Consider the following 22,867-nt stretch of genomic DNA (forward strand, 5'->3'; position numbering starts at 1 on the left):
TTTTAGTTTAGTTACAGTGGTGAAAATCACAACCGACCATTATCAAAAGTTATCATGCGTATTATTGAGTTGAACTCAAAAAGGTCTCAAGTAGGCCTATGAATAATATAGACCTGGACTTAAAGGAACAGTCCACCGTATTTCCATAATGAAATATGCTCTTATCTGAATTGAGACGAGCTGCTCCGTACCTCTCCGAGCTTTGCGCGACCTCCCAGTCAGTCAGACGCAGTCAGACGCGCTGTCACTCCTGTTAGCAATGTAGCTAGGCTCAGTATGGCCAACGGTATTTTTTGGGGCTGTAGTTAGATGCGACCAAACTCTTCCACGTTTTTCCTGTTTACATAGGTTTATATGACCAGTGATATGAAACAAGTTCAGTTACACAAATTGAAACGTAGTGATTTTCTATGCTATGGAAAGTCCGCACTATAATGACAGGCGTACTAACACCTTCTGCGCGCTTCGGCAGCGCATTGATACGGAGCTCAGATATCAATGCGCTGCCGAAGCGCGCAGAAGGTGTTAGTACGCCTGTCATTATAGTGCGGACTTTCCATAGCATAGAAAATCGCTACGTTTCAATTTTTTTAACTGAATTTGTTTCATGTCACTGGTCATATAAACCTATGTAAACAGGAAAAATGCGGAAGAGTTTGGTCGCATCTAACTACAGCCCCAAAAAATACCATTGGCCATACTGAGCCTAGCTACATTGCTAACAGGAGTGACAGCGCGTCTGACTGCGTCTGACTGACTGGGAGGTCGCGCAAAGCTCGGACAGGTACGGAGCAGCTCGTCTCAATTCAGATAAGAGCATATTTCATTATGGAAATACGGTGGACTGTTCCTTTAATGTGTTCTGTTGGTGGAAGGTTCTGGAACAGAAAACTCTATGGTGCTAAGAATTAAAATATTACTGTACACTTATGTAATGTGAAATCTGTACTGAATAAAAACAAATAAAAACCCAACAAAAAAAACCACCACCACCAGTTGTGTGTGTGTGTGTGTGTGTGTATACACCTTCAGGTCTGTGAGAAGGCTCTCCAACCAGTAGGTGACGCTCTCCACATGGCTGGTGTGAGTTTTTCCATTGCTGAGGGCCTGAGAGTGCAGTTCTGCTGCAGTGGCTTTGACCACGGTGAAGGTCAGCGGCTTACGTGCCTTCTCCAGCTTACGCTTTTTGCTTGGCGGAGACTGGAACACGCACACACAAATGTCAGAAGACCAAAGCAAAACAATTTGCAGTCAGATACAAACTGATTGAAGTTATATACAATTTATAAGTCTGCCAAGCATAACACCATCATCAGAAATCTGTAATCGAAAGTGGCCCCTACAAATTACTGGACACCACCTTTAAACAGACAGAATTAATCAACCACAGGCTGATGGAACAAACTTTCATGTTAGTTACTTACTCAAGGAAAAAAACAAGGGGGGGAAAAAATGTATTTGCAGGTTCAATGCCCTTCCAGAATTTTTTTTTTTGGGCCAAATGTTGCTTGATGCAGAAAAATGACTTTTTAATAAAAAAGTATATCATTAATAGCAAACTTATTTTCTTATATTAAGTTATTTATTAATTTTCCAGCAGGTACTGACTGCACGCTTTTACTTTGGCATTTGAAATTCATCCAACCTCGAATAAAGATGATCAGTTATTTTGTGCATGAAAATAAATGAAATAAAGTGGATCCAGTGTAGAAATTGAACATTTTACATATTGGTGATAAGAAATCAGAATCATCACAACCTCTCTGTGATTATTATTTTTTGTTTGTTTGAGAAAGCGACAACTTTCCCCGTCTGTGTTTTATGTGACACAGACTGCAGCACTACTGCTAATGTTTGCTCTCTGGCGGTATAAAATGCATTTGAATATTGAAAAATTTGAAATACTGACATCTAAATGCAATTTGACATCACTATGGATCTACCACTGTGAGAGAGAGGACACCAGCAGAGGGCAGCAATGCACAATTAAGGATTTTAAAGGCGTGGTCGTTCCTCCTGTCCCTGACCTTGGCTTACAGTGGAATAAATATACCATCACAGTCTGATGCGTGTGTGCGCCATATGTCGAGGGTCTGAACACACCCAGTAACATCTGGGTGAGGCGGGGGGGCATCCCATGTCATAATACTTCACAGTTACAACAGTGAAACTATTAGGGCTGAGCCTTTTACAGCACAGGGGTCTAAAGATGTGGGTCAAGCTATTATAACAACTAACACACACACACTCGCACACTCTCTCACACACACAGTTGTATTCAAGATACCTAATTGTTCTAAATTAGGTGTTTAAAGTCTCAGCCGCTGGGCTCATCTCTGACAAATAGCAAGCATGGAACAGTTGATGATGGCCAGACATTTTCCAGAAATCTAGATGCACAAAACCTACACTTCAGTTGTTTGTCTTTTTGTGCAATTTGAACTCCCATTGAACAATGTGTTGATACTCTTTTTAATTCTAGTTTTTTCCTCCCAAGACATTTAGACATTTGGAAAAATGACTGCGTAACATGCTCATTACGCCCACAATTGTATTCCACACATACACCAACCAGTGCTAATGATGTATCCTGGATGTTTCAGCAAAACGAGCTAAAAATTATTTTTTTTACCCCAAATGGAGAGCAAACTGAGGGGGAATTTCACTACTGTCACTGAAGGCTGCATGTATATCTACAGTCTGGGATAGAAAGAAATCAGCTCCAGCTGAACTACTGAATTTGATTCAGTGTATATTTATTTAGTCATACAGATCAGTTAATGTTAATACAAAACAATAATATTTATGCGTCTCTGAACCATGAGGTCAGGACACAAGCAGTAATGCGACCCTCACTAAGCCTTGAGCCCAAGCTGTTTCTCTATTCTACAAAAGCAGATAATGCTTTCATACACAAACACATACCCATAGCAAGCATTCCATACAGATCAGGGACAGACTTGCTCACGCCTCACTGAAATACCAGCAAACTCAAACCAGAGCACTTGCTTAAGAACAGCGTCAAAACAACGTGCAAGCTACATCTAAATGTGATAAAAGAACAAAGCGAGAGTCTTCTCTCAGACTTTCATACCAGCCACATGAGCAGATTATACAGCGCAGAAGAGGTGAGAGACATTTGGGGAGGGTGAAAAACCAAGTGAGTAAGAGTAACTCAGCTTGAGAGAGGACCATGCCTTGTGAGTATTAATCTCTACTCGAGGAGAACATTTACAGTTAGTTATGAAAGACAAACCATCATCTGGTTTAGTCAAAGTGCACACATTTAAAGCTAAGACAGAAAACTGCTGTAGGTACACAGTCAGTCCGTCTAAGGACTACATTTCCCATCAACCAACTTCCGCGTTGACTTACGTCACGCCTGGGCGGGATCACCTACGTCACATCCTCCAGGAAGCCATAAGTAACCCGGAAATCCGCCATACTTTCTCTTTGGCTTCTGTAACCACGCGGGAACAGACATAAAAAGAGGCACTCTCTTATCGGACTGTCCGAAACCACGACTTCTTTCTTGCAAGAAGAAAGATTCAGCGCGTTTTTTCTTTCTGTTTACCATTGGCCACGGTAGAAATCCAGAATCGTGTGATCTAACTCAGATGAGTTACAACCGGTTTTTATTTGTCTATCAGTAACGTTACCAAACTGCCGCCCACAGCAGTTAATTTAAGGTTAGAAGCAACCGGATCCTTCTAATTAAAGCGCTGTGCACATTATTTGATCAGAGACTTTCTTTTCATCACGAACTACGAAGCGTTTGGACCAAGAAATCCTCTGCTTTCCACGGAAGCGACTCACGTGCTCCACAACGGTGAAACTTCAAAAGTCTCGGAACATCTCTTCATAATCTTGCATAGAGGCAAGATACCAAGTAAGACTGGCAAATTTTGGGCATAAAACTAGTCTTAGGAATTAGCTTTATGAAGCAGTGTGAATTTAAACTCAGGAACTGTTAAGTGTGCACACTGATTTTGTGTTTCCATCATTGTTCTATTTTTGATCTCTCAGTTGTGTTTAATAGATAGGTTTTGCATGCTTCTTCTATTCCTTCCTAACACACTTAATTTCATTCTTACAAATATTTTGCCCTCATCAAGATTTCAGTGGATTTAGTAATGTATAAGCTAGTGAATTAGCAATCAGAGCTAATTCTTTTGTTGTAGGCCACAGGCCTCTCTCACACACACGTGGAGTTAGCTACCAGAGCTAATTCTTTTGTTTCCACCACGTGGACACAAACACATCTTAGCTAGCAACCAAAGCTAACTCTTTTGTTCTACTTAGAAACACGTGGTCACGACCCCCCACACCTCAGATAACACACACACACAAACCTCAGATAAGATTCCAATCACTCTCACATATCACTCTCACACACACCGTTTATGCTTGCTTATATGTATATATCTGCTGACATTATTCAATTTTATCTTTTTTATAATAAATTCAATTATTGTTGAAACTGTGTGTTTATTGTTGTACCAATATTTTTGAAGTACCCAATCTCAAAGAATTCCAAGGTGCATACGAGTTGTGTAATACGGTAAGTGATCATAATAATTTGGAATATACCATAATTTAGCTGTTTGGTAATTTATTATTAAGCACCAAAATTAAAGGTATTATTTAATGAGACTGATTTAATGAGACTGATTTAATGATTATCAATGAGACTGATTTAACGAGATTATTAATGAGACTGATTTAATGAGATTGATCACTTAATTACCAATTGCACCTACACTGCCCTGGCATTTAATCAACACGGGACACTCATCAACATACCATCAGGCTATTTCTTTCTTTCACAACATCCCTGCAGTGTCTCATATGATCAGCAGCTTAATCGGTCTGACTCCAGAAGAATCCGCACCAAAATCCTGCTTGTATACTCAATAAACCTTTACTGAAATTAAAGCGGTGCTATGTAATATTTAAAAGTGTTTCTTGACCAGTAAAGATTATAGAATTTCAACAAGCTGCCATATCGGAGATCTGGTTAGTTTCTTCATTTCAATTTTTTCCTTCCTGAAATTAGCTCTGATCCCAGCAAAAAAACAGCTACTCAGCTCCGCCCCTTTCATTTAAAGGAGGCCAGGAGGCAAATGTATGTTCCAGAGAGAAAATACGGTCAGTTGGAGGAAATAGAAAGGGTGAAAGGGTGGATGAAGCTTGATTTAAAAAGCGAAAGGGCCCTCGGTGTTTTTGCTGCAATTTACCCCACAAGCACCAGAGGGCGCTAAAAATGACAACCTGCTCCTTTAAAATGGACAGAGATCCAACTGTCTTGATGTGAGCTGCCCCTCTATAATTCAAGTCATTGTGCTCACTGTACAAGTATAAAAGTAAACAAGCGATTTCAAGCTATTCTTTCTTTTGGTATACCTTCACATACAGTATGATCTTAAAATTCAACTCAAATGAAATTGGAAACAGAAGAATCTCACAGAATGCTGTATATTAATTCATATTTGATAAGGGTTGTACAACTGGCCCATTAGTAACTTCTATTAGTGGACGAGCAATTTAAAAAAAAGAAAAAAAAAAGGAATCCACTATTCATTTCCAGATGTGAAACAAGAACTGTTTCAGGACATCACTATTTTTTTTGAATAGTGATTAATTTGTGCAGGAAGGAATGCGTCACACTGCATTTCAATTAACAGCTCTACACAGGCTACAATTTACATGTACACATTCAATGGTTTTCAGGCTACACTGTTAACAAAACTAAGTAAATCAGTACAATAAATATGCAAAAGAATAAATCTGTGCAGCAGATCATATCATGATGAAAGGACATAATTCTTAAAAGGCACTTCAAATGTGGACAAGCTGGCAGCTCGGATAAAACTGGTGATTCCGAAACTAAGAGTGCGTAGTATGGTGCAGAATCTCCTTACAGCTTAATACTGGATGGAGAGTGTGAAGGTTTGTTCAAGAACAAGTCTGGATCCGACTCGGAGTTGGCACGTGCTCCTGAACTGACTCTAAACTGAGTGGGACTGGATAACGAGGTGCAACCCACGGCTCTGAAAGCACACTTTCACACAATGCTGGTCACAATGGAATTCACCATGCTGCAGTGCAATGAATTTATTTAAAGTTTATTCAGCCATAAAGGTCAACATCCAGTAAATAATGTGGAAGGAATTCCACTGGGAGTGGGCAGGAGCAGGATTCACTTCATGCAAAATGATATCAAACTTAACAGTTCATTAAAGCAAAAAGACAAGTTAAAACACACACACACACACACACACACACACATTTCCTTTAGTCTTTTGACTACAGCAGTGCAGCTGACTACAGAATTGGCTTCATATAGTCAGAGATATTTTCAGATGAACAAAGTACAGTACCAGCGAAAAGTTTGGGCACCGCTACTCATTCATAGGCTTTTCTATATTTTGACTTTTTTCTACACTGTAGAACAATACTGAAGACGTCAAAACTATGAAATAACATCTGGAATATACAGGGTGTTTAAAAAAAAAAATCGATATAATTTCACAATCTAATAACTTTGCCAATTCTTGTTCAATTGACCTCAAATTTTAACAGCATGTGTGGAAACAGGTCAAAATTTTATGTTGAATGTTTTTTGTTTTTATCTTTTTAGGTATAGAAATACCATTCACTGGAAAAGAAAAGGCGTTTTGTGTGTTAGAGTACGCTCGAACACAGTCGAACGAGACTGCAGCGTGCATTTATGAGAGAATTCTCTAAAATGTACCAACTGCAATGCAGATTTGGACACGGCACAGAAAGTTCAGAGAGGAAAGCTGTCTGCGTCTCAGGCGGCACACATATTGAAAATTTGTAAAATCGTTCATGGAATCCACACGCTTTTGAATTTCTCGTTCAAATTTTGAGGAATAAATCTCATACTGCTCAACATTAAGCCTGTTCGGTTTCATTTGCCGAGACTATATAGTTTCTGGGATATTTACATCTCAAATACTATCACATTTTTTGAAACACCCTGTATATGGAATTATGTGGAAAATAAAAATTTGTGTTAAAAACCCCCAAAATGCTTCCTATTTTAGATTCTTCAAAGACACCACCATTTACCTTGATGACGCTTTGTACACTATTGGTGTTATCTTAACCAGCTTCATGAGGGAGTCACCTGGAATGCTTTTCAGTTAACAGGTGCCTCGTCAAAAGGTAATTAGTGCAATTTCTTGCTTTCGTAATGTGAACCGCTCAACTAAGTAAAGAGAAACGACATCCATCATTCCTTTAAGACATGAAGTGTCTTTTTAATTAATAAAAATAAAGAAAACCATTGAATTAGAGGATGTCCAAACTTTTGGCTCGTACTGTACATTTAGCCTGTTTTCTTTACCATAGGCCTCAGGTTTTTAGCCAATAGGGAAACGTGTAAGTCCATCCATCCATCATCTGTAGCCGCTTATCCTGTTCTACAGGGTCGCAGAAGTCGACTAATCCAAATAACCCCTGCTACATAATCTAACTAGAGCCCTGTGCAGGTCTGAGCTCAGCCTTTTTCAGCACGCCAATGACTATCTTACATCTTGCCATCGGTTAAACATACACATACAGACAGGTGCCTCTGCAGGCTTCAGCCAAAAAGGCTGAGCCAAAAAATACACACCTACTGTACAGTGCACCAGGGGGAGCCATTCTATGCTTATTGGTCACATGCTCCAAAGACATTAGTGTCAGTGGCAGGTATGAATCAGTCCGTCCATCTAACAATACTGCACTAACGCTCTGTGTTTTAACAGAAATTACTCCATACGTTACAAGTAACTAATACACTCAGTCAACAGGCTTGTGTTAAACCACTGGAAGTGTACACAATAATGATTAATGACCCATTCAACACAACGCATAATATTCTATTGATTGAATTGTACAGAGTGTAGGCACAGTGCATCTCAGCCTGTTGTGTCTCCAGGTTTCTAGGCCATAAAAAAACCCTCACTGCTCAAGAATACAGGCATTAGAATCAATAAAATTGATCAAGTCAGTCTGTGTAGCGCACACGGGTTTGGGCAGCTAATGACACCACGTACACACACACACACCATTTTCAGCTGTGCAATACCTCACCCTGTTTCATTCTTCTACTCATTTTTTTTTTATCTTTTATCCACTTTCTCTTTCTGAATTGTCCATTATATACACACACACACACACACACACACACACACACACACACACACACACACACACACGTCCACGTCTGTGTTCTGAACAGAAATAAAGAACAGGAAAGCCTTCAAATGGCTGATAATCTGGTCCACTTGAAAACCATCGCTATAGCACCACCTCCACAGGCTAAAAGGTTAAACGTGTTAATTACTGAACAGATGCGGCTGAGTGTCAGAGCGAACAGAGGTTAAACTCAGAGCCTGAAAGCGGGACTGATTTTGACACATACTTCTCCATTCTGTCACTGCTCTCAACCTCCCGCAACACTGCTTCCTCTAATGCCTCACAATCCTGACCTCTGACCTGTCAGCCAACGCCTCTGCCGTAAACCTACTGTGAGAAGAGCTCACGTGTTGGATGAGCAGACAGTAAAGCATGGCTTCCCTCACCATATCCCTCCCTCCATCCCTCTCTCTCCCTGTGTGTGAGACGGTCTCTCACTTTCATCTTCGTGACAGGAGGATCATATTCCATATCCGTGATCCTGCCACACGTTTCATGACCTCACGGCTGGATTAAAGACCAAACTGTCAATCAGATTGATCTGGCTTCCATAATGGGACTCAGCTGGACTCAGAGAGAAAGGATTAATGTAGAAGTACAAATGTGACAGGCTTTGTGTGTGTGTTTTGGTTTTTTTTGTTGCGGGGGGGGGAGTAACCTAGTTACTTTGTCATCTGGGCTAAAATTGATTAGTATGACAATAGATATATAAATAAATTTTCATTAAAAAGATTACAGACATCCAAATAAAAACCATGTACAGTGATCACTGGTGTATATGTGTAGTAGCTGATGGTGTGATCAGGAGAGGAGTGGAATGCAGACAGAAAAGTAGGCCAATCTTTCTGCTCAAGTGCCCTCCACAAAGGCATGTAGGGAAGTGGTGAAAGACTGGAAACATTCCACCTCCCGCCCCTTTCACTATGCCTTACACTCCTCTCTCGCTCCTTCTCGCTACAAGAGCATGGCTTTACAGCACGGTCCTGCTGCCCTGGAGACCGTTGCCAGGCTACGGCGACTGGGGAAGAGAGCCGGGCTGCAGGGAGCAGTCAGTGTGTGTCTAATGGAATGGACCGGAGTTTGCATTATTAACACAGGCACTGATCTGGAGCTGCATGAATATTCTGCCAGTGTGGCTTTCCCTCAACTGAACCTAGACCCACACATGAAACTCTCATGTCGCTTAGTAGGTCACAGCAGGACACATGTTTTCCACAAAGTCACAGAAGGTAGATTACAGAAATGAAACTTACTGGCATGGTCACATCCTCGTAGAAGCTCCAGGCCAGAGCCCAGCGCATCGTGCGCCCCTGACAGAACTCGGTGTGTGTCACTTTGGGGACCTGTTCAGACAAAAGAGGAAATAACAAGAGCTGCGATCAACAGCAGAACAGAAAGGATTCTTTAAAACCTATTAACTGTGAGCTCCTGCTCACTTGCGTATCCCCCCGCTCTCGCTTATACCAGAATGCAAGCAATCGAAGGAATAGGACACTTATTATGAATGTTGACTTCAACAAATAATTCACCCTGAAATAAGTAAGTAAAGAGCCGTGTCTCTCCCCAGGGATTTCAAATAGCATCCTGGTAAAATGTCATTTTGAAATAGCATTTTGCTTCTTGAAATAGCGTCAAAATCCATCCTATACATTTCATAAATACATTCAGTCGATAAACAGGAAGTCGATGTGGGACAGACCTGAAAACGGTATAAACAGTATAGAACCCCAAACTGAAGCTTGGTACCAAATATCAAGCAGTTGTGATTTGTAGTTGCTGAGAAAAGTGTTGTGAAAATTTTGTAAATCCACGCTATATGTTTTGTAAATACATTCAGTCAGTAAACAGGAATCCGATGTGGGACAGACCTGAAAATGGTATACACGGTATAGAACCCCAAGCTGAAGTTTGGTACCAAGTATCAAGTGGCTATGATTTGTGGTTGCTGAGAAAAAGGGTGTTTCGGATGGACGGAGATACAGACGGACAGAGGTAAACCAGTATCCCCCCCCATTATAATCAATGTAGGACCAAAACAAAGGAGCATATTTAATCTCCAAGAAACTACCCAAATCTCTTTATCCTCAAATATGCCAGGATCTCATCTCATCTCATCATTATGAGATGAGATGAGATCATGTGGATCTCATCTGTCATTATCTCTAGCCGCTTTATCCTTCTACAGGGTCGCAGGCAAGCTGGAGCCTATCCCAGCTGACTACGGGCGAAAGGCGGGGTACACCCTGGACAAGTCGCCAGGTCATCACAGGGCTGACACATAGACACAGACAACCATTCACACTCACATTCACACCTACGGTCAATTTAGAGTCACCGGTTAACCTAACCTGCATGTCTTTGGACTGTGGGGGAAACCGGAGCACCCGGAGGAAACCCACGCGGACACGGGGAGAACATGCAAACTCCACACAGAAAGGCCCTCGCCGGCCCCGGGGCTCGAACCCAGGACCTTCTTGCTGTGAGGCGACAGCGCTAACCACTACACCACCGTGCCGCCCCTATGCCAGGATCTGATTAATATACTTGAATATGTACATTAAACATGTTTTCATGTCCTCCTGCCATCTCAAATAGCTAATCAGCTAGCTAACTGCTTTCACAGACACAATTTCAGTATCTGACTCTTCATTTGTCAAACTTTCAGCAAATTATTCAAACAATAGCCAAACCTGTCAAAATGCACCATAATAAATCATGACCACAATCATCAAAAACGACGAGGCTAGTATACAGATTTTGTAGCTAAGGCCACATTCAAATCTTTTATCCATCTCAGGTGAACCAATCACAAATAGACTACACAACTACAAGTGTGAATGAGATCTAATGCATCTGGAGACACAATGTGACCTGCTTAATGAACCATTTTCTGAACATGTGTAGTGTAAACACTAATGCGTCCTTGACAACACTGAAGGGACAACATGGGTCTAGTCATGAAACGTGATTATTAACAATCACAAAGAGGTCACTAGAGTTGCATACAGGAAATGAAACTGTAAACAGCTCTCTTAGGCCAAGTTTACATTAGACCGTATCTGTCTCGTTTTCTTCACGGATGCACTGTCCGTTTACATTAAAACGCCGGGAAACGGGAATCCGCCAGGGTCCACGTATTCAATCCAGATCGTGTCTGGTCCGGTGCTGTGTAAACATTGAGAATACGCGGATACGCTGTGCTGAGCTCTAGCTGGCGTCGTCATTGGAGAACGTCACTGTGACATCCACCTTCCTGATTCGCTGGCGTTGGTCATGTGACGCGACTGCTGAAAAACGGCGCGGACTTCCGCCTTGTATCACCTTTCATTAAAGAGTATAAAAGTATGAAAATACTGCAAATACTGATGCAAATACTGCCCATTGTGTAGTTATGATTGTCTTTAGGCTTGCCATCCTTCCACTTGCAAGTGGTAAGTGACGCGCATGCCCGATATGCACTAGGATCACACACACACAGCGGCTCAGTCCCGAATTACTGCTTGTGCACTTCACTCGCGCGCTCTGTGAGCTGTGCAGGGCCGGAGTGCGCACCCTCCAGAGGGCACTCGCTGTTCAGGGCGGAGTGATTTGGAGCGCAGGATGCCTGCGGAGCAGAGCGTATCCGTGTATTGGCGTTGCTGTGTGCACGCGAATCGTGTATTGGCGTTGCTGTGTGCACGCTAATCGTTTTAAAAACGTTAATCTGATGGTCCGCTGATACGGTCTAATGTAAACCCCACCTTACTCAGCAGCGTCTCACTTTATAATCAGATCATCGAAAGCCCTATTCAGACTGGATGTGTTTTACATGGGGAGGTGGAGTAATGTAATTATTACCAGAGCATCTCTCGGATCTTAGTCCTGTCTGAATCCGTCAGGCAGTGATTTTTACAGACTGTGCATTCCTGTGTCTCGAAAGATATATATGTTATTTACCAACTGCGAGGTCCGTATCGTGAAATACTGTGACCGAGGTCTTGAAAGTACTGAGCAAGGCCCTCTGGGCCGAGGTCAGTATTCAAGGCCGAGGTCACAGTATTTCACCATACGGACCGACCTTAAGCTGGTAAATAATATATTTATTTTTTTCTTTACCAAATTCTAACAGAAAACGAGAGCGCCCGAAAGGGAAAACCGAGCCGCCATTTTGAATCCTCATTCACGACTGTAATGCAAATGGCTTCTTCCTCAGTATACAAGTGCACTTCCATGGCAGGAAAAAAAAAAACTACATTTTGCCACCTATGTAGTCCCCTATTTATACAAAATTGAGTCATTCAGGATTCAGCCATGTTTTTGCTCAGCGTTAGCAACAGTTAGAGGTTTTTAGCTTTCTCCTGAAATGTTTTCTTTTATTTCTTCTTCCTCAGGGTAGTAAAACTCACTTTCGTTGTGAACACTGTCGTTATCGCGATCCATGATGTAAAATTAATGCTATTCTCCTGAGAAATGCGAAAATAAATGTTGACAAAAATTACTACTATGTTTGTTGTTGTTGTGAAGGAGTGAGTCGCCAGAGGTCCGTAACCAGGGTCTGTACCGTAGGATACGGACCCGCTCGCCAGCCAATCAGAGCGCAGGATTTGATGGAAACCAGAACGTGAAAAAAATAATACACTTTATTTTACTTTCTATAAAATGACCAGTAGAAATATCCCCATATAACATACCTCATATGTATGTGTCGTCTGAATTGAAATAATGAATTGACATGATGGTAAAGTTCACATAATAGGCTTTGCAGGTTTTGTTCTTCACGATAGACACACTCCAGGAAGTGCACTATTCTATCCATCTCGACAAAACCAAATCAAAATCAAGTCCTGGCAGAATTTGACACTCTGAACCAGAGCATCAGCGACGCAGTAACTCACACGGCCGGACCAATCACAAAACCAGGGAGTAACTATTGTGCACATTGATTAGAACTTCCAAACAACACAATCAGGATCAAAATCCATTGAAAACTCAGGAAAGGGTAACAATTTTTGTGAATTGTAGACGGACGATGGAAAAATAATCATCGGCCTATGGCCAGTGAGCTTAAAGCATATAAGCAGAGCCACGGTCTCACTTTCGTTTATAAATGCCTTGAGAACTCAAGAATAGCACAGGAATAGTTTTAAGCGTTAACAATAAATCTAATATAGTAATTTTTACGAGTAAAGTGATTCATATAGGTAGCGGTCTGAGTGAATGACCTTGACGTCTGTAACGTCACAGCAGGAAGGCTATCGGTCTCGTCGCCATTTCCGCTACACTAAAACACAGAGCTGACTGCAACTCCGATCCTCCATTTTGAGATAATACGCCACGTAGATGTTTTGCTGGCTGGTGCAGCAATATGACAGAAGGTGGATTTACGTTGTATTCATGGCCCAAGAATGTTCAAACTGCAAAGATTTGGACGTGTTTTGCGAGAAGTTCACGGGCACATTGGGCAGCTATGAAGTGGTCTCTGCTCTGCACATTTTACTGAGGACTCGTATGAGATCTCTGATCTGTTGAGGAGCGTTGGCTATAAGCCCGTATTGAAAGAGGGCGCAGTATTGACAATTAAATAAAACTACAAGAAAAGGAAAGCATTTATTTTTTTAAAAGGAAAGTGAGTTCAGTTGCACCAGTTCTCCCGGAGTGAGCCGAGTGTTGTTGGTAAAACCCGGGACGGAACGGGAGTGGACATATCGCTCGGGCAGTGACCTCCCCGCAGTTGTTGCTAAAACTGGTGACATCCCGTTCTGTCCCAGGTTTTAGTAATTGCCTGAGCCGAGCAGTAATGGCAGAGTACTCAGTATGAACAAAATAGAGAATGAGTGGAGCAGCCATCTTATTTCTAAACTGGATATTGCTGCCATCTCGCCCTTACGTGGAAGAAGCAAATGAACAGAGAACTGAATGAACAACTGAAAGTCAGATTGTTTCAAAGCAATCGGCCACAAGATCGGCCTTCAAGAAGTGAGAACACAGACGTGTAAGCTCCGACTCTCATTTGGATTAAAAAAAAAAAAAAAAAACACATTGTTTACCTGCATTTAGATTAATACATGTAACTTGTATTGTGTGTTTAAGTTACCGGTATAAGATTATTTAATTTCCTTCAGAATGTGATTGTCTCAGTTCATCTGATTATTTAATGAGCCTTTTATGTTTTATCAGTGAAAATGCATGCATGTACATGTATGTTGCATAAGTTATAGCACCTATCCTGTTTTAATGAGAGTCAACCCACAATCAATGAAGTCAAATCAGTCTTAGTTGAGCAAGTCGGTAACGGGATTTCTTACTTTCACCATAAATGTTTATTTATATGACTTTGGTCTATAGCTGTAAAAGGCCTCGGCCTTAAAACCGGTTCCCGCTGTGACGTCACGCACTCAGGGCTGGCTGGCTCAGCGGGGCAGCTCGAATGCCAACTTTGCGGTCGATTTTACTCTCAAAAATATATTTTTTAAAATTCCCATTTATGCAGCATACAAGAGTCAAGGATGGAGATACTACTCAGAAATTTATTTAAAAATAAAGGCTCTGCGTATCTGCTTTAAAAAAATATATATATATATGTATGAGAGAGAGAGAGCACACAAAAATCTTGTCAACAGTAGAAAATACAGCCATGGATGACTGAAAATTCAACAAACCCAACAGTAACTTTTCTGAAGACTTAGAATCATCCAAATAAAACAATCAAAATAAAAACCCAGAGAGAACTCTGCTAGGAAAAGCAAATTTCCAGAAAGTTCATCACACAGCTTAATTAGCAATTTTTAAATGAGAAATCAACAAATGAAACAGTAACTTTTGTGAAGAACAATTAGATTTTCAAAAGAAAACAATCAGAATCAAAATGCATTAAAAACTCAGGAAGGAGGAGCGATTTTCCTGAAAGTTCGTTAATTGGCCTAATTAGCAACTTGCTAACGAGAAATCACAAAATCAAAGAGTAATTTCTGTACACACTGATTAGCTCTTCCAAACAAAACAATTAGAATCAAAATCCACTGAAAACTCAGGGAGGAGTAGGAATTTTAGTGAATTGTGGACAGATGACGGACGCCGCGTGATGGCAACACGTCATCGCCTACAGCCGGTGAGCTAACAATACAGTATAGATGGGATTTAAAAGGACTTTTCAGAGAAGCAGGTTCCCAGAACAGGTATAGCCCACATGATTTACAAGTGATCAAGTACAACTAGCACGAAAACACACACTCCAGCAGATGCTTATTATAAATTTTGAATGAATAAAAGGTATATGTAGTACACATGGAATTTTTAAGAGAGATGACCATGTGTACATCGTGAAGACACTCCCATCTCTGGGATTACCGAGAGATTGCTTATCCTGTGTGATTCAATCCTGATTACTACAAACATCCTCCAGCAACATTATTTACAAGACATACGGTCCAGTAGGCATGTAACGATTCACGATTCGGTTTTCCCACAATATTTTTGAAGAAAAAATTAATCAAATGAAGAAAATTGTATTAGTTTAAAAACAAAAAAAAAACCCAAAACCCAATCTTCATTTTCCTACTCCTTATTGACTTAAATATTCCTTTTTAAAATAAAAAATTTCATTTTCTTAATAGCCAATTATAATTTACCCACAGTTATAAAGGATGGCGTAAAATATAACAGACTTTTAACTAAAATAGTTCTTTTATTTAAAAAAAAGGCCTTTTCTAATAAACTTTGATGAACACTTGTACTATCATAATTTTTCTTCTCTTTTTTTGAGCTTTTAGGAGTCTATAAAAAGACGGATCCGATTTCTTGTTAAATCTATTTGTACAGTCATTCATCCCACAGTAGTTTCCCATTTTAGATCTGTTTTTTGTGTCTGCGTGGCATTAGACCTGTGTTACTTCCATCTAGGGTGAAATCACATGCATTCCCACCATTTTACGCTATTCCTCTTGACAGCAGAGGGTTCAGAGCAAACAACATAATTACAGCCAGGGAAAACTTAAAAGATTACACAGCCTGATAATAATAATGGGTTCATTTTTTTATTTCATCCATTCAATTAGTCATAAATTTGTGTTGTGATTTATCATTGCACAATATATTGTTACTAGTCTGGTTAACACCAGACCATATCACAAGTGAAATATGGTCTGGAATCCGCCTATTGAATTTCTCGTAGGGGAGGTGTGGTTTACGATTGTCAATGGCCGTTTATTGGACGTTGCGAATGTCTATCATTTGGCGTATACGTAGCCCATGGCCAATCATGGCAGTTGTACCCGGTGACGTAGTTAGAGCGACGAAGAAGACGAAGAGGCGAAGAAGAGAAAGAAAGAGAAGGCAAAACAAAAATAGGAAAACAATGGCACCGAACTTATTTCACTTGTGATATGGTCTGGTGTTAACCAGACTAATTCAGAACAGTGTCTAAAGCTTGATCGAAAGTTTGGTTCGTATCGCTCGCCGCCATGTTAAATGTGATCTGTAAACAGTCCCAAATAAACTACAAGCTTCCGTTTGTCAAGTAGTACGCGTCACCGTCTTTCCACCCCTCCCCACTCTCTGATTGGCTCCCTAACTCAGGCAAGCCTTTAGACCATAGTTTCCATGCTGTCTTTTCAGATCGGAACGATTGTGCAAAGCAGCATGGGATTTCCCAGGCTATATTGTTACATGTCTAACGTCCAGAAATCCTATCCCGAATAGTACTTAAAGCGAGACGGCCTTTCATCTCATCTCATTATCTCTAGCCGCTTTATCCTTCTACAGGGTCGCAGGCAAGCTGGAGCCTATCCCAGCTGACTACGGGTGAAAGGCGGGGTACACCCTGGACAAGTCGCCAGTTCATCACAGGGCCGACACATAGACACAGACAACCATTCACACTCACATTCACACCTACGGTCAATTTAGAGTCACCAGTTAACCTAACCTGCATGTCTTTGGACTGTGGGGGAAACCGGAGCACCCGGAGGAAACCCACGCGGACACGGGGAGAACATGCAAACTCCGCACAGAAAGGCCCTCGCCGGCCACGGGGCTCGAACCCGGACCTTCTTGCTGTGAGGCAACAGCGCTAACCACTACACCACCGTGCCGCCCGAGACGGCCTTTCAATTTCACAAAATCGGTGAAATTTAGTTCTCTCTGAAATTTGGTCATTGTGATGTGTTTATTTCTGTAATATCTCAAAAAGAAAAAAAAACCCAGGCCATTCTGTGGCTGGGAAGTTATTTAATTTGAGGGGATTCCCGAACAAATAATGTGCATGAAATTGCTCACTTCACGCAGTCAAGCAGACAGAGGAAGTCCATGTGCGCATGCGCAGGTTTACCTTCTTCTTCTCTTTCTTTTGGGTTTTACGGCAGCTGGCATCCACAGTGTTACATTACTGCTATCTACAGGTTTACTTTGACCGTGCACTGACAGTTCCATCATTCTGTTGCTAAACGAACAGCTGATCACACCGAGGTGCTCGCTGAGCGCCCATATTTATTAGTTTGGTCCTGCGTTTCCTTTCCTTCGCAACATAACGTCTTTTCTTCTCACTTTCCGTTACTGTAGTCGGTCTTTCATGTTTCATTCGCACACCCACATCCTTTTCTCTCCTGTTTCAAATTTATATCCCACAATGCCTTGCGTGAATGAGGAAAGCCCACCACATGATGCATGACGTAGTATCTTGAATTGCGTCATGGTGAAGCAGGAAAAAATTTAGGGCCACATGGCCTTAAATTCATTAATTGTTCTATAAAAAAAACTAATAAAATTGGAAGTCTGTGATTCGAATTCAGTAGCTTTCAGTCCACTAAACAAAAATAACTGGGTGTCAGGGAAAATTATTTTTATGTCCTACACTTGAAAAACCTGAAAGGCAGTATAACTTTAAGAAGGGTGTTGGGGCCTAAAAGTTTCTGGGTACTGTGTCCTCATATAATAATTGGCAAATTGTATGTTATTTGCAAAAAGTTGTGGAATTGATTACGCAGTTCATTTTTGAAATGTCTGTGCTGAAACGTTTCTTTTAAATAGACGAACGTGACTTAGGGCTGTCTACACAGCTCCAGTCGATAGCACCAGCCACCCAAGAGGAGAGTTGAGAACTATATTAAAACCTGTTTGGAATTCAAATTCCTTTAAATCTACGGCAAGAAAAATTCCAACAGTAATTCAAAACACACAAACCATATGCTAAGCTCTCATATCCAATCACAAGAGACCTAAAAGCAGCCTGCAATTTTCTAACTGGCTTCAGATGACACAAGAGAACTGAAAATAGCAGATGCATGCTGCATTTCGGAAGCCCGCAGGTCATCAATCAAATCCTTTCCACCTGAAGAGAGTCTGTGGCCACGTGTGAAATGATGCACTTCTACACGTTCATCATGGACCACGGCTGTGTGTACAGAACTGGACAGGGACAAACTTGCTCTAATCCCCCCACACTATTCTAATTTCACACTGTGTTCACACCACTACATCAAGCAGATTATGAAAACAGGACATAGTTAGACTACTAAATTGACCTCTGAATGCGATGGCCATTTAAACTAAAGATAAGCGCAAAAAGGAGAAGAACAGGAAATGAGCAAGGGAAAGAGAGAGAAAGTCTCATTAGCATATTAATTAGAGCCCCATTAGTTGGCTGCAGGGCAGATTGGAGGTATCAGACTTGAGCGCTGGAACACAGCCAAGTGCACCATGGCTCTGATGAGAGGTGACAGTGCTCCGACACCTCCAGATGAAGAGAGGAAAAAAGACAGACACCAGCCTAATAACCTGTAAACGTGGAGAACAGCTTGCGGTCACAGCTATTACAGAGTCCTGTTCACACAAAGCCAAGCCAGGGGCTTATTTGTTCATGGAGGAGGGGACGGCAGCTAATCACTGCTAATGAACTAATGAAATCCAACCCATCATAGCTCTGTTTCACGGGGCATTTTCAGGGACACTTGAGGAAAGCTGATTTAGATCAATTAACCTACAGATTCTTCCAGCATTCCGCATTTACTCATTCAATCTAGAGAGGATTAATAAAGAATACCGCACACATTTCTATACATACGAACACACACACACACACACGGCATGACTCACCCCTTGTTTTCTCAGCTCCTCCTTTAAGGGTGCCAGACTACACTTTTTCCCCAGCATGCAGCTGTACCATCTGCAAAAGACAAAGACAGCAGCTGTGTTTACATGCACAGGTATTTGTTAATCCAAATCAATTCCAATTGTAGATTCTGAATGAACTGTTTTTACATCTACCCTGAACTCAACACTCTGCTAAAAATCATTACATGTATCCAAAGTTACAGACAAGAGCTTCCCCTTCATTAGATGATATGAACTGCAAGTGAAGCTGTGCTCTGCTGATATAATTTGACGGAAACGTCTCACTTCTCTCTTCATCTCTAGCCGCTTTATCCTGTTCTACAGGGTCGCAGGCAAGCTGGAGCCTATCCCAGCTGACTACGGGCGAAAGGCGGGGTACACCCTGGACAAGTCGCCAGGTCATCACAGGGCTGACACATAGACACAGACAACCATTCACACTCACATTCACACCTACGGTCAATTTAGAGTCACCAGTTAACCTAACCTGCATGTCTTTGGACTGTGGGGGAAACCGGAGCACCCGGAGGAAACCCACGCGGACACGGGGAGAACATGCAAACTCCACACAGAAAGGCCCTCGCCGGCCACGGGGCTCGAACCCGGACCTTCTTGCTGTGAGGCGACAGCGCTAACCACTACACCACCGTGCCGCCCTGACCGAAATGTAAATAGTGATAATACAAATTATGCAATAGAGAAAATTTTTCAACTATTTCAAAATTGTAAAATGTATTCCCCTTTAATCAAGGCATTTGATAACCACAGTACTGATTGTTAGGGTAAAATGCGCTTCGTACATGATGAATCTGTAGATATTTTCATTCTAACAATGCTTTTAGGGGCAGCACGATGGCAGAGCGAGTCATGCTGCCACCTTGCAATCCTAGTTTCGGGTCTGATCCTGAATTAAGATTACCGTCTGTGCACGTGTCCATGTGGGTTCCCTCTCAGTTCTCCGGTTTCTTCCCACCTCCTAAAACCAAGCCATAGGTGGACTGGCTACTCTAAATAGATGACTTGCAACCACGTGATGTGCTGCATCATGAGCGTCCGCAATTAGGATGGCAGCCGCTGAAAGCGTGTCTGTAAACAATGCTGAATTTTCTCAGTATCACCACGATTTGAACGCTCGAGCAAAGATTCAATACAAAGACAAGATAGATATGTGTGGTTTTGATCCATATTATTTTAAAAAGCCAGACTTTTCTGAAGATAAGATGCTTGTACCGACCATCGAGTACCCAGATATCGCGTTCTATCTGGTTCGGCTGCCAAAGAATCAAGTCCGACCTTGGACGAAACACAGCCTGTTTTCTGAGTGGGTGCCCAGTCTGGATCGTTTCTATTGTATAATTTTGCTGGCGATCCTAGAAGCAAAATGGTAATACACGTGTTAAAATTATAACAACGACCGAGTGAACCACGACAAGAGAACGCTCATTTTATAGCAAAATTCTAGCAACAAGAAATAAAATTCTTCCATGATATTATCGAGAAAGCTTTCGAATCTCACCGGAGATAAAATGATCACTGCAAACACGAGCTGTTTTGGTTTTAGCCTCTGTTAGATCAGCCCTGCCGATATTGTTCAGCCGTGCTCGTCTCCTCTCCATACTAAGCCTCAGAGTTTCCTCGCCCTCTTTCCGAATCACAGATGGAATTCTAAAAAATCGGAACGTGCTACCGTCACGGGTACTGTTGTGACCGCAACCATATACAGCACAAAGATATGGCAGAGCTAAAAGAACGCTTAAAGCACTGGAAAAACAAAGGGATTTACGCAAGCGTGACTGCGTTTTGTATGGAATGTCGCTTGACCCCGCATTTGTAGATCCACCAACATGGCCGACATCCGGGTTTCTATTTTGCTTTGACGTCACTTGCAAGTCAAGGATTGCCCCTGGGTATGAACAAGTGTGCGCGTGGTGCCCTGTAATGGAATGGTGTCCCATCCAGGCTGTGTTCCCAGTGTTCCAGGGATATTCTCTGGATCTACCACAACCCTGACCAGATTACTGGTCAGCGCTTACTGAAGATGAATGAATGAATCATTTTAAAAGCAAAATTGACAAACCGTTGCTACAAAGTTGGAAGTCGGAACTGTATATAATGTCTTTGTATGCTGTAACATTACAATTTCCCTTTACTGGAACTAAGGGGCCAAAATCTGGTCCAGCATGACAATACCCCTGTGCACAAAGCGACATCCATGTAGACCTGGTTTGCCAAGCTTGACGTGGAAGCACTCAACCTTGACCTCAACCCCAACTGAACACCTTTGGGATGAATTGGAACACTGACTGGACCCCAGGCCTCTTCACCCAGCATCAGTATCTGATCTCACTAATGCTCTTTCGACTGAATGGGCAAATCCCTACAGCCCGCTCCAAAATCTAGTGGAAAGCCTTCACAAAAGAGCGGAGGTTATTATAACAGCAAAGGGGATCAAATCTAAAATGGGATGTTAAGCAAGCACATATGGATGTGATTGTTAGATATAAACAAACCTCTGGCCATATAATAATATTAAATATTAAGAGTATGATATTAGTCCTAAATAATATAAACTGAACAAGGATACATTTTCTGGAAGATGTTAAATGTTCACAATGCCCATCTCACCCACATCCAGTCTCCTTAAACTGCAACAAAAGTCTTTTCTTCAAAGGACCTGATTTTTGCGATGCGTTTGTGTATGACTCGGTTGGGTATCGTGTTTGATCCCAACCACAACTCTAGAGCTGGGCGAGGACTACAGAAAACAGCTTGCGTCATTCCCAGCCAGGCCCAGGACTTTGAAGTCACGCAGCAGAGGAAGAAAAATCAATGCTTATCCTCGAGAGTAAACCCTAAGCCTTCTTCAGCAATCAGTGGACTCAAAAACACAACAGAAAGAAAATCTGTGTGTAGCTGACTAGTACATGCAGCTCTTAACAACTGAAGTCCTTAAGGACCAAATAATCCATACAAATAATTGCCATCAAAGAGAGCATCCGTCAATTTAAGAGGAGAGTAGCAGTGGGAAACGAGGATAGCATGGTGTCTAGCCAGATTCCTACTGAGGGCCAACCCCCAACTCCTCAGGGGACACCCGAGTCAAGGAAACCCGCAGGCCTACAGAATCCATTTCATTTTTTTATATGAAATATTAAAGAATCTTAATATCTACAGATGTTCTTCATACAGTTGAGAACCTATTAGCACATAACAGGCTAAACTGATTACAGAGAAATTGAACAGGCAAAAAAACAAAGCATTTACTACACACTCATCCTTTAACTCATTCTAAGGAGGAGGGAGCAGTTAAAATGTCAATAAGAAGGAGCTCTTGGCAATTTGTGAAATTAGATGTGTGTGTGTGTGTGTGTGTGTGTGTGTGTGTGTGTGTGTGTGTGTGTAAATGTGAGCGGGGGGGAAAATGGGGAGAAGACTGGGTCTAATTGTAGATCTATGGATAGATCTACAGAGGGGAAGAGTAATCTGTGTTTGGCGGGTCTCTGGCAGAAAGTCAAACACCTGACAGCGCAAAAAAAAAAAAACATCCCACACAGCACACATAGATATTTTTACA

General features: G+C 41.6%; 1 protein-coding gene across 1 annotated transcript in view; it reads right to left on the minus strand.

Annotated features, from left to right (window-relative positions):
* mettl16 (methyltransferase 16, N6-methyladenosine) overlaps window positions 1-22,867 on the minus strand; it is a 93,972-nt gene that overhangs the window by 758 nt on the left and 70,347 nt on the right. Inside the window, exons 7-9 of the mRNA XM_060898073.1 lie at window positions 19,276-19,345; window positions 9,462-9,551; window positions 1,027-1,200 (exon numbers count right to left, since the gene is read on the minus strand). Of these exons, the coding sequence (XP_060754056.1) occupies window positions 1,027-1,200; window positions 9,462-9,551; window positions 19,276-19,345 (334 nt within the window). The remainder of the gene's footprint in view (window positions 1-1,026; window positions 1,201-9,461; window positions 9,552-19,275; window positions 19,346-22,867) is intronic.

The sequence above is a fragment of the Neoarius graeffei genome, chromosome 17 (assembly GCF_027579695.1).
Source record: "Neoarius graeffei isolate fNeoGra1 chromosome 17, fNeoGra1.pri, whole genome shotgun sequence".
Taxonomy (NCBI): domain Eukaryota; kingdom Metazoa; phylum Chordata; class Actinopteri; order Siluriformes; family Ariidae; genus Neoarius; species Neoarius graeffei.